Raw genomic sequence first — 13,036 nt, 5'->3', positions numbered from 1 at the left:
CATACACACATTTCTGCTGTTTCTTCTATATAAGTCCATACGATTTTTAAAAGCTTCATTCCAGGTATGATGGTTATAACCCACAAATGCAAGCCAGTCCAGACTTTAGTATTGATTTTATTTGATGTTACCAATCCATCCCAGGCAACGTAAGCAGCTTGCACTGCAAACTAAGCAGTCGGTAATGAAATATAAGCAGTATGCTAATGTTAGACGTGGCCAGCATGTTGCTAATATCAGCTGCAGACAAGCAATTGCAGCCGAGGGTTCTGAATGGATGGCATCTCTTTGTAATTCATTTCTAATTAGGAGATTTAGTGTTACTCCAAAATTCTTGTGTAAATCACACATCGGAAAACAAGCCTGGAAGTATTGCATTATTGAATCGCTTGTACAGCAGCAGCTTCATTACTGGGAAGGCATCATTAAAAGAAGGCCATTTGTAAATTGTTCAAAAGTGTATGTTTGCGTACTGTCCAGGCAGGACATTTTTATTTATTCTTTACTTCCAACGCTGCTTAATTAACATCTTAAAAACCACTGAGCAAGCACAAAGCTGTTTTAGAATCATAGAGGGAATACCTAGGGCAGTCTGGTCCAACCCTGTGCAATGCAGGAATCTCAAAACACAGTCTCTCATCCAGTTTGAAACCATACCGGACCCTGCTTAGCTTTGCAAAGGGGTTGGAAGATTTTATTGCTGCACCACTACTCTGAAAATTGTTTGGGGATTTTTAAATTTAATTTGGTAGCTAAGAAAATTTATAACATGTTAATTTTAAGGGGCTTCCTGATGGGTATCATTTACAGATGGTGAATCTTGAGAAGCAGTTGCGGGGGGGGGGGGGCACGGCTGAAGCCATGGCACTAGCTTCCTAGCAGGTTGGTCCCTGTTGCTTAGCAGAAAGGAGAAGATAAAGGCTCAAAGGGGCGGGGAGGTCAATGTGGTGCAAACGTACTAGATTGGCTCTGTGAGTGTGTTTCCACCATGCCAGGCTTCCCGCCATCTTGCCCTCCCAGTGAGCCACTGTCTGGAAAGCTAGTTTAGCTGCTGCACCCCACCCAGCAAGCTGCTGTTGTGTTTCCTGTGGGTGGGTGCTCCTCATACATGCAACTTTTTTTGTATCATCCACACAACATTATTGGCATCAATATTGCCAGGCCATACCCCCCTACACACACTTAATCCAGATTTAACAGGGAGGATGGGGGATTCAGTCAGTAAACAAACTGCTATCAATTGTGATACCTGAATGACCCTTTACAATATTAAGTCCCCATTTAGTAAAACCCCTTTAGTAACTGGGGGTGCCTTCAGACTCCCCCTATTTTGTGGGAGGAATTTAAGCACACACTGGAAATTTAGGCTTGTGCAATTAAAGTGGAATAAAACACTTTGCTGCCCTAGTTCAATCAATCCACTCTTTTGTTTAATAACAACCCCCCCCAACCTTTTGAAGTTAGGAAAGTGGTGGAGAAACATGCCAGAAAATATAGGATGAATGAATAATGTGGGATTATTGAATGATGACCAGGAAGACATGTAAGAACCCTGTAAGCAAATCAGGATGAATGCTCAGTGAAACTGGACAGAGTCTAACCACCGAGTAAGCTTTGTGCAACCCAGTTAGGATGACTGCTGAATGAAGGAGCCCTGGAAGTAACTGGAACAATGTCTGTTGGATCAGTTGTGTAATAATAGCAGAGTATCTAAGAGCCAAGTAACATGGCCACTGTTAAGTAATGGGGCACTGAGGTGGAAAATGGGGAGAGCTCATTGACAGTCTTTGCTTTTCAAAACTCTGCTAAACTCACAAGCTTCTTACATTTGCCAGCGGGCGATGCTTTTAGCTGGAATTGTTGCCTTGAAGAACTCAAAAAAAGCATTCAGTGCAAAAGTTAAAAGACCAGTGCAAAACTTGTGCTTACGTGAAACCTGAAATGAGCCGAGTCTCTGACTTTTGCGTTAGAAATTGGCAGGAGGTTGGTTCAGACAGACTCTAGTTGTTTTGCTTTCACTATAAAGGGTAGGCAGGCATGCAAGAAGATCTATGAATTATTTTAAAACTTTTGAGAAGGAGCGCTAATCCGGCCATACCAAAACTGCTTTTGTCAGCTAATTTAAATGTGTGTGAGAGTTGGTTGGTTTGAATTATTGTCAGGCCTATCTGTGTTGACACTCCTGTGTATGAATTAGCACATTACCAAAAAGTGCAACAATACAGTGCATGCAACCAACTTTTAGACATGGTAATTGTGTATCATCAAGGAGAAGCATGCAGACGGCTGTTGAGAAACTTTGGTATTGTGAATATTCCCGTCCTTATTAAAGTTTATTAGTACAATAAAGGGCCCCCTTTAGTTCCCCATCCTCCATGCAGTGTTCTCTTCCAGCTACTGTTGTCCTACACTGTCTGCTCACTAAATCCAGGGATTCTCTATGCCTTGAAAATCTGAAAAGGCGAGCAACATTAATTGCATATTGGGATCTCAAGATTTTTGGAAGGGGGGCAGTAGTTGGAGGTAAATGCCACATGGACAAGAGGAAATTAAAGAAGGCACAAAGAATCCATATTAAGGCAAGGTATGGACGGGCCCCAATTTTAATGTGTAAGTCACTGTAGAAGAGAAAGGGAGGTATTTTCATTCCCTTCCTTTGTCTACATCTTCCCAGTACACCCAGTGTGCCCGGTGTCTGATGGGAAATGAGCCCAGGATTCAGTAGGAGATGGAATTTTTCAGAGGGATGGAGAAACTTGTAATGGGAGGACTCCATCTTCCCTTATCCACCCCTGACATGCTGCATTGTCAGGACTATGAGCAACTCTAACTTTCGGTGGGATTCTAACATGGGGGACAGGGTTAACCCCTCCTTCCCATTCACCATGGTTCTGATCTAGCTTGTGCCCCCCCACTCTGCATAGCTGATGTTGCTAATAGGGAGGAAAAACCCCAAGACAAACTCACTCATTTAATCTTACATCTCTTTTTAACCCTTAATTGGTGATAATGAAAAAACACTTGCTGATTTCCCAACAGCTGTCTTAAATATGTCCTCCAACATTTATTGCTAGGTTATAAAATCCATCTTAAACATACCGTGTGATACTTTCTTTTTCTTCTAGGTCAGCAAATTGGAGAGGGAGAAAAATCAGGAAGTGAAGCTGATCAAAGAACACGAACAGCACAAAAACACAGTGACTGTAACGGAGCTCAAGGCTAAACTTCATGAAGAAAAAATGAAGGAGCTCCAAGCTGTTCGCGAGGGACTTTTAAGACAGCATGAAGCTGAGCTTCTTAGAGTCATAAAAATCAAAGATAATGAAATTCAGAGACTTCAGGCCTTACTCAATGTTGTCCGGGATGGGACGCCTGATAAGGTTAAGACGATGCTCTTCTGCGAAGCAAAGGAGGAGGCCAAGAAGGGATTTGAGGGTGAGAAAACCAAAATGCAACAGGAAATTTTGGAGCTTAAGGGGGCTAAAAAACAAGTGGAAGAAGCTTTATCTGTGGTCGTGCAAGCTGACAAAATCAAAGCAGCAGAGATACGGAGTGTGTATCACCTTCACCAAGAAGAGATTACCAGGATAAAGAGAGAGTGTGAGAGGGAAATTCGCAGATTGGTATGTGCAAATTTCAATCATTCTGGCGGTTTTCAGCAACAAGGGGAAGGGAACGAATGTTCTTTCTGTGTTTTCGCTAATAAACAGTTCAAATTCACTGTGACGAAGCATCCTGCATTGGGGCTACTAATCCATAAAGACTTTGTGATCCTTCTGAGATTTATCCAGCACTAATGAAAATGTCTAGGAGGAGGTTGTCTCTCAAAGATATGCTGTGCTGTAAGTTAACAGGGTGCAAGGTTTTGATCCAGGCTGTCTCTTGGTCTCTTGCCATGCCATCTGTTTAAATGATCATTTTAGTTCCCCCAGGAATCAACTTCACATCAGTACTGGTTAGTGGGCAGTAGGTTGTTCTTTTTTTAAAAAAAAAAAAAAGTTTTAAAGCTTGAAAAATAGTTATGTGCTAGAATCCAAATACCGCCTTGTCTTTCTACTGGTAAAGGGTAAATTAGGAGGAAGGAGATGACCTTTTTTTCCAGGTCACAACCAGCTTTGCAAATTGCTGTGCATCTCTACTTACTTACCTTTTCACAATGCTGTATTGTTACTGAGACATAAAAGACTTATGATTGCAGAAGTATATGGTGATCTAATTGTTACTAGCAACCTTTTTCTAGGCAAAGGGGTATAGGCAAAACTTCAAATATGACAAAGTGATCACAGGCCAATGATTTAAACCCTTGCTTTACAGTACAATTCTAGGCATGCCTGCTTGGAAGTAACTTGCACTGAATCTAATGGAAGTTAGATAAGTGTGCATAGGATTACAGCCTCTTCGACTTAGACCACTGAATATACATTTATGCCATTTCAGCAGGTTTTTGGGGCTTTTTTAAACGTATAAAGCAATTATCTTTAGCCTGCATCCAATCATGGTTTCTTAGCCTGTTTTCATATGTAAATGTCTCCATTTGGCCTCATCATATACAATTTCCCAGACACAGTATTTCCCAGACAGAAGTGCTTTCCATGCAGGAAAATACAGAACATATAAGTTGGCCCGTACACAGTTTCATTTCCAGGATAACATATTTGTATTATATATGGTTGTATTTTGCATATAAAGCCACTCAAGAGATGGTTTAAATTCTCATTGGATAGCTCCGACTTTGCATGATAGCTTTCAATTTTCTATTTCTATTTCGACAGTTGTTTGATTCCCGCCCCCCCCCCCCCAGTTGTTAGGCGGTTACCAGGCAGTCAGAGAGCAAGGCCTTTGTGTAGTCTTATGTTTTTGCTGCTCCAGCACCACATCTACATGTTACTATGTGTGAATTTATGTTTAACACTCCCGTGATCACAATGAAAGCTACACTTAATGCTTTCTAACACCATTAGTGGAAGACTAGTTGCAGCAGCTAATTATTCATAGTAGATCAATTCTTGATGTATAACTTCAGCTGATTTATTATGCTCAGGGAGCTTTTTGCTGTTTTCCATGATAAGGATGACAATGACAAATGCACCTTCAGTTTCATATTAAATGATCTGCTATATCCAGAATGGATACTTTCTTTTCCAAAGTAAAATACATAACTTTACTTGTAATAGAATGTAAGCTTGATAAGTTAAGTCTAGTCACGTTAAATCCAATTTTGTCCAATTTGTGGGGTTCAGGAACATTGGGATCCTATACCAGAGGGAGAACTGTGACCAGCATCATATTGTTCCTTCATAGCCAAATACGTTGAATGCTCTTTTTCTGTTTGGAGATATTATGCAACTTGTGTGCACACTGTTCATTGAAAGCACATGTAAGCTTAATCTTTCCCTCAAAGAATCCTGGGCACAGTAGTTTGTTAAAGGTTTCAGGGGGTTGTAATTCTGTGAGAAGTAAACTACAGTGCCCATAATTCCTTGAGGGAAATAATGTGCTTTGAATGTGCTTTAAAAGTATAACACGGACAAAGTGGAAATAGCATCTATAGCATTCAAGGATGCAAAGAAACAGCCTAATTGTTCAATACCAAAATATAGTTTTATTTTACTGCAGTGTATAGTTAGTAACATTGTACCTAGGGAGACAGAGTAGTATAATGGTTAAATGTACCTGGATATGGACCTGTCTTTAGCCTTCATGGCTTGGTGACCTTGGGCAAGTCCCATTCTCCCATCCTAAGTCATCCTCACAAGGTTGCTGGGAAGGTAAAACAAGGTAACTCCCACAAATGCCACGAGAGAGAGAGAGAGAGAGAGAAGGATGAAATTTGAATAATACCTTTTGAAATGAATGGAAATATCCATGTGAATGGATGGTCCAATATGTGAGCTGATAGTTCACAGAGCTCAGTCACAACAAGTGTGATTGCTGATGCTCCAACCTACAACATATTAAGGAATTCAGCAGTTGCTAGAAGATGTGAGTTACTTCTGGATATATTAGACTGATCACACAAATGGGTGTCTTAGTGAAGTGTCCCAATATATTTGGGGAGACACAATTAAATGTTACATGCAAACACATATAAGTGTAGCCTGTCAGTATCTCTGACCTTCACAAACATGTACTTAAATTCAAAACCAGTTTAGAGGGAGAAAGGTGTGATTTGGAGAGGGGGGTAGCAAGTGGGGAAATGATTCTTCCCCAGGCACCAATCCAGGCTCAATCACCTTTTCCCAAAGTAATTTTTCAAGCTTAAATGAACATGGGAAGAGCCTGCTGAATTGTGCCAAAGAGTCATCCAGTCTAGCGCTCTGTTCTCGCAGTGGCCAACCAGATGTCCACAGGAAGCCTGCAAGCAGAACCTGAGTGAAGCAGCCCTCTCCCCACTTGCAACTTCAGGCAACTGGTATTCAGAGTCGTATTGTCTCCGACAGTGGAGGCAGAACATAGCCATCATGGCTAGTAGCCATGGATAGCCTTATCTTCCATTAAAAAGCCATCAGGCAACACTTTTACATGTTTGCATGCAATGTGCATTTTAGCCTTGAAATGGCTCTTTCAGTCTAATTAGAATGGAGCCAAATTAAGATATTGGAGGATTCCTGCAAAACCCCACTAGCCTTTTTCATTTTTACAGTAACTATCTGACTCAAGTGAGCATTTTAGCTCTTGCCATCTGTAGGACTCATGTTTGGGTCTTTTGTAGGGAACAGCAATTGGTGGAACACAAAATTCTGTTTATAGTAAGGGACTCAGTGGCTAACTTCTGCTAAATCCAAATATAGCTTTTCCTCTCATATCTTACTGCCTTTCTCTGTATGTGCAGCTTTTCCCAGATAGCCATCCCTACCCTTCTCCTCCCAACCTCGTATAGTGTGAATATTTCCAAGCAAAACATAACATAACTTGATTTTGGATGTTTGATGCAGCTCCATACTGGCTCATATCTGGATTTCAACCCTAGCACTTTCCTACCAGGCTGTGGGTTTAAATCTTGCTTACCCAGAGAAATGATAAAAACTAAGAGTTCTCATGAGAAAAGCACCACAGCTAATGTTCACCAAGGGAAATATTAACCTATTAGACAGAACAGCTGGTTGTTAATCAAGCAACAAGGTGACATTTTCATGAGACCCACATTTTGAACATTGCTTTGATCAGTATGTGAGAGTTATAGGAAAGAAAATAATGTTTTGACTGAGTAAAATGTGTTCTAATATATTTCAGCAACATCACAGGTTAAACTCTGCCCAAAGATCTATTTGGCTTGCTGTAGTCATGTGACTGTAATGTTTTCTCTTCCTCATGTCAGCCAGAGACTACCACAAATTAAAAGCAGAGCTCTGCTCAACAGGAGGCAAATTAATCCCCAACAGCAAACACTTTAATGCTAGAGTATTTACTATGCTTCGAGATCATGAAGCCATATGTCTTTATACTTATAATATAACATGCTATTTTGCAGATAGATACAAAATAACAGGAGCCAGAAATCTGTTAGTTTTATTAACTGGGCATGTTTCCCATCAACCACATGATAAGATGCAGGAACTTGATATCAATACTAAAGTGGACTAAGTACTGATTCCAGAAAAAATAGCTGTGTTGATCTGCAGTAGCGGAAACAGCCATCTGATCCATGGTACCTTAATGTCTAACAGATTTGACTGTGGCATGTGGTTACATGGGCAAGAACCTACTGTATTGGCCCAAATATAAGCCACACTTGTTTTCCAAATTCCGACCATGAAAAGTTAAAGTGCGACATATTCACAACCTTACGATATCGCTGCTAAAACAGCTGCCCATGAGGGCTGTCGGGAACACAGGGCGACAGCGCCCACCCCAACCGCTGCTCCCATGCCTCCCCTGAACCGCCGAGAAGGGGGCGAGGCTGCCGGCAAAGGGGCATGGCTCCCCCTCCCCAGAGAGCAGACCAGGAGCGTGGGGCAATGGCGCCGTCCCATCCGCGGCTCCCAAGTCTTCCCCAAGCCGGCAAATTTTAAATGTGCGGCTTATATTTGGGTGTGGGTTCAGGCCAATACGGTACTTCCATTTCATGCAGATGACAAAGGTAATCAATACTTATGAAAATTCATGCTACAATACATTTGTTTGTTTATAAGATATATCACTTAGATCTTGTGTAAAACCCAGCAAAAAAAAAAAAAAGATTGGAAAAACAAAATTGTGAGCATCGTTTTTTTAAATCTAAGTTTTCAACAAGCCCCTGTACCACCCCCCAAGTATTTGTAGAATAATTACATTTTTAAATTATTGGGAATAATTAGTCCAACTTTGTTGCATCACCAGCATCTTACTCTTAAAAGTTGTTATTTACTTTGAAAATATTAGAAAATGTGATTCGACAAGATATTTGCATTTTGGATTTCTAATAATTTATATATTGTATTGTCAAAAAATCATTAGTAGACCCTTCTCTATTTTGCTGGGTATAGCAGAACTCAAAACAGCTGCATTAAACCCCTACTTTGCATTGAATATGTAACCTTTGATCACACTTATGGTTCTGCAGTTGTCAAATGTGTGCTAATGCATTCATCAGAGCTCTTCAAGCCTTTCTAGTATCTATCCTTTGGAGAAAAGTTGCAAGCATGAATACCACATTTGAGGAGGAGAAACACAGCAAAAGAATTCATGACTTTGAAGGCTTCTCCTCCCAACTTAATAAGCATACCCTACATTCACAATCTCTCTGCTTCTCTCTCACACACAGGTGTGGAGCATATCAAAGAGGGGGAAAAGATCCTTCTAAGCCAAGGCCAGCCCAAGACTTTTTGCTGCCTGAGGCAAAGGCCAAGATGCTATTCCCTCCTGCCCTATCCCATATATAAAAATCAACCAGACTGAAGGCTTTGGGACATTACTTTCACCTCAAATACAATGCTTTTTAATGATGTCAGCTCACTCTAAGTCAGGAATCATCAAGTGTTTACGTAGAGTGGACTCGGGTGTGTGTCTGTGTGTCTGTGTCTGTCTGAACAAACTCACAAACTGCCCCACTCTGCTTCCAGCCAAAGGGTTGGAAAGAACGGTTTGCTGTTGGAGGGACTTGGAAGTTTCGTGCCAAATACTCCCAACATCTGGAGAGGAAACACAATTGTGATGGGCTTCAGAAGCCCTCCTGAAACAAGCACACAAGTGGGAATGGTACCTGCCCTTTCCTTTGGTGCAAGCTTGGATTTGGCAAAGAGAAGCTGGATATCGTCCCCTTCAGAGGTGCAGAGAAAGAGAAAGTTCTAATTCAGGCATAGTCAAACTTGGCCCTCCAGATGTTTTGAGACTACAACTCCCATCATCCCTAGCTAACAGGACCAGTGGTCAGGGATGGTGGGAGTTGTAGTCTCAAAACATCTGGAGGGCCAAGTTTGCCTATGCTTGTTCTAATTCATTACAACAGGAGCAGTGTCATGGTGGCTACAGATGTTGGGCGACTACTAAGGGTTCCCCAAATGTTTGGACTTCTGCTTATAATTAGAAGTCTATCAGTGAGGCAGGTTGAGTGGGTGCAAGGTTCTAGATGTCAGGATTTTCAATTCCATTCACGCCTAATTCATAATTCCTGAAACAATAAACAGTGGTACTTCAAGTTACAAACGCCTCAGGTTACAAGTGCTTCAGGTTACAAACTCTGCTAACTTGGAAGAATTACCTCGAATTGAGAACTTTGCCCCAGGATGAGATCATAAATTGTGTGCCAGCAGCAGCAAGAGGCCCCATTAGCGAAAGCATGCCTCTACTTAAGAACAGTTTCAGGTTAAGAACGGACCTCCGGAATGAATTCAGTTCATAACTAGAGGTACCACTGTACAAACCGAAACACTCACTTTGCTTTGAATTTTGCAGTTCAGTTCTCTTCCCCCCCACCCCCACCAGCAATGTATTAAAAAAAGTATATTCTAGGGTGAAGTGTGCATGTAAATGTTACTGTTGGTGAAAGTAACATACAAAAATGCACTGTATTAGGGGGAATTGCTTGCAAAAATGTGTATATTAGGCAAAATTGCATACAAAGACTTGAATATTAAGACAAATTTTCATGAGGACTCCACTCAGTGTTTTGTGCTGCAGTGCTCCTATTCTTCTTGGCAAAAGACAATGGCTAGTTTGGAAAATATACAGTGAAAGAGGTACATATAGTTTTATTTTTGTAAAATTACGATATACGATACAATATGATATACGATATACAATATCTTTATTGTCATTGTCCCATACAGAACAATGAAATTGAAAATCTACATAAAACATTTTGTTGTTGTTGTTTTAAAAAGTGACTGAAATGTTTGACAAATAAATAATGAAATAAATGCCCCTAAATAAGATAAAAACAAAATAAAAAACCACATAGAGAAGAGAACTGAAGTAGATGCATACATTAGTTGATATGATTACATGCATGTTTTATTAAGGAAAAGAGCTATAGCTCAGAGGTTTTGCACATCAAAGGTCTTCGGCTGCATTCACACCCTGTCTGCTAATCCCCACATTATATTTGAGCTTTCACACAACATAAAAGACACTTCTGGAAATATGGTGGGATATTGTGCCATATAGTGCAAGTTCAGCACTCATTGCCATATTATCTGCAAATAGATGTTTTCTGGAAGCAAATAACACAGAAATATAGGAGCCAACTCCTAGGAGCCGAGCTCCATTTGCCCCCACAATAAAATATTTGAAGAGGTCACGGCCCCCAAATTGATGGGCATTGCCATTCAAATGGTGTGCACCACATCTTGCGATCGATTCTGCAGAGTGGGACTTACGTGCCTCCCCAATACTTTATTCAAGCTGGCCCCCCTGCACGGAAATGAGCACCCAAGTTGTGCTACGTTCCACAATAGTTCCAGAAGTGGAATTTTATGTCATGTGAAAGCTCAAATATAACGTGAAAATGAACAGTTAGGGAAATGTCAGGAAAACAGAATGAACTGAGGTGTGAATACAGCCCCAGCTTCTGTCCTCAGGATTTCCACTTTTAAAAGATCTCACGTATCAGTCTCTGGAAAATCTGAATTCTCAGAGAACTGCATCCAATCAGAATAGACCGTCCCAGACTAGGTGAGCCAATGGCCTGCCTTAGCACTATTATCGGCCCTCTAGTCTCCTCTTCTGTATGCCCGAGTTTCCCCTTAATGGCATAATATTGACTGCAGATATCTCCCTGCTCCCTTTGATCTTTAGTTACCTCTTCACTAATAAATGACTGACAACTTATTTACCTGTGCTGGTTGGTCCTGCAAGAGACATATTTCTTGTGGTACATTCTAATTGCTTCCTTTGACAGCTTGCCTGCAGGGAGATGGGTAAGCTATGGAGCAACCAATGATTGGCATGGATTTTCTCATTTGCAATTAAAACCTCTGTCTGGGAATGGTATGTGGGTTTTTCCCCCTTTCCCCTTTTCTTTTCAGCCCCAGATGCTGCAAGTTAGAAATGTTGCCTTGCCCTTCCACACCTTCTGCTACAGTGCTCTATTAAAAACGCTTATGGAAGCTCCCAAGCTTATAAGCAGCTTACGCAGCATTGCAAATGACATGTTTGTGGTTTTTTTCCATAGAGTCTGAGAAATAACAGCCATGACAACCGGTTTGATACAAACGATATTAGAAATTATTCAGTGTTTTGATTTTTAATAGCAGATGCTGGCGAGGGATGGCTGGGAGGAAGAGAAATCCCCAATCTTTCCTGGCTTTCCATAATTGGCAGCAGCGATGCTCGCAAGCTGTTTATTAATTAAAATGCATTATTGGTGGAGACAACCTGCTAAATATAAAGTGGAAACATCCATGCTGTTAAGCAAGCCATTTTCTTAAAGACCATTGGTTGCCTTCCTCATGTATATTCATAGGCTCTGTTTCACAAGTAGGCCTTCTGTTAGAGAAAGTAACTGGGGTGAAATTATCAGGAAGGCGAGACTGTTGGGAGCGTCGCTTCCTACTGTCAGGAAACAAACGCATGAGCTAGTCTTTTAGAGATATACACCTGGATACCAACCCAATACTCTCAGTGAGTCAACTCCTTTTTCTGCACCAACCTCTCCTTTGTGTTGATAGTATGGAGCTAAAAAGGCTGTAAATGTGGGTGGGTGAATGAGTGTCTCTATGTCCATGAGTGTGTCTCTTTTTATTAATTTCTCTACTGTTCTCCATATTGCTTAATGTTTCACTCTCTTTAAAATCATGTTATTATTGTTATACTTCAGTGGCTTTAATATATAAAATAGTATTTTCCCTTTTCCTTTTTGTTGTTATTGCTTCCTTATTGTACAAATTTTTCACAGTTGTTTCTTTTTGAGGACTGAATATATGAGCAAGAGTCAATGCTTGATATTATTTGAATTACCCTTTATTCTCTCTCTCTCTCTCTTTCTCTCTCTCTCTCTCTCTCTCTCTGTGTGTGTGTGTGTGTAGGTGTGTGGTTTTTTTCTAATTTAAAATGTTGCCTGTTGACAGATCTGTGTTCAGATCAATAGATATTAGCTATGCAGATATTTTTAAAAAAGAAACCTTTATAACTATTTCTATCCTACAGCTTGTTTATACCATCCATGGAGAGATGCATAGTAAGCAGTCCTTTGTTTTATGAGAATCTTTGGTAGACTACAGTACATTTAAAATAGATTATATATTTCTTCATGGTTTTTTGTTTTTTTTAATGATGGCGTGAGAAGTGCAGCACACAAATGAATTTTATTGCCTCTGTCAAAGAGGATTTCATCCCTTCCATTCTTGTGTGTTAGTTCTGGAATGCATGGCTCTAAAGATGTTTGATGTTTTCTCTTGAGTATGTTCAAACAAATCCACTTGTCCTCTGCAAAAAGAAAAAAGGGGGGAAAGGCAGTATAGTCCAGGGGGTTTCTATGATGTATTCAAGGTGCTTAATAATAAAGAAGGCTCTTCTATGGGGAGAAAATATTTCTCAGAACTACTTGGTCTCCAGGTCAACTATAAAGGATGTGAGGCAGCAATGGGAAAGGGATGGTAGAAAACTTTATCCATCTGTG

At 40.6% G+C, this 13,036-nt stretch overlaps 1 protein-coding gene across 18 annotated transcripts in view; it reads left to right on the top strand.

The window, feature by feature from the left end:
- JAKMIP3 (Janus kinase and microtubule interacting protein 3) overlaps nt 1–13,036 on the top strand; it is a 115,661-nt gene that overhangs the window by 48,347 nt on the left and 54,278 nt on the right. For all 18 annotated transcript variants that reach the window (XM_081863189.1, XM_081863192.1, XM_081863193.1 and 15 more), the window contains exon 4: nt 3,126–3,623. In XM_081863189.1, the coding sequence (XP_081719315.1) occupies nt 3,126–3,623 (498 nt within the window). The remainder of the gene's footprint in view (nt 1–3,125; nt 3,624–13,036) is intronic.

The sequence above is a fragment of the Podarcis erhardii genome (assembly GCF_964252035.2).
Source record: "Podarcis erhardii genome assembly, chromosome: 5".
In the NCBI taxonomy this organism is placed as follows: domain Eukaryota; kingdom Metazoa; phylum Chordata; class Lepidosauria; order Squamata; family Lacertidae; genus Podarcis; species Podarcis erhardii.
Note: the sequence above shows the minus strand (reverse complement) of the source record. Positions and strands in the feature narration are given on the sequence as shown.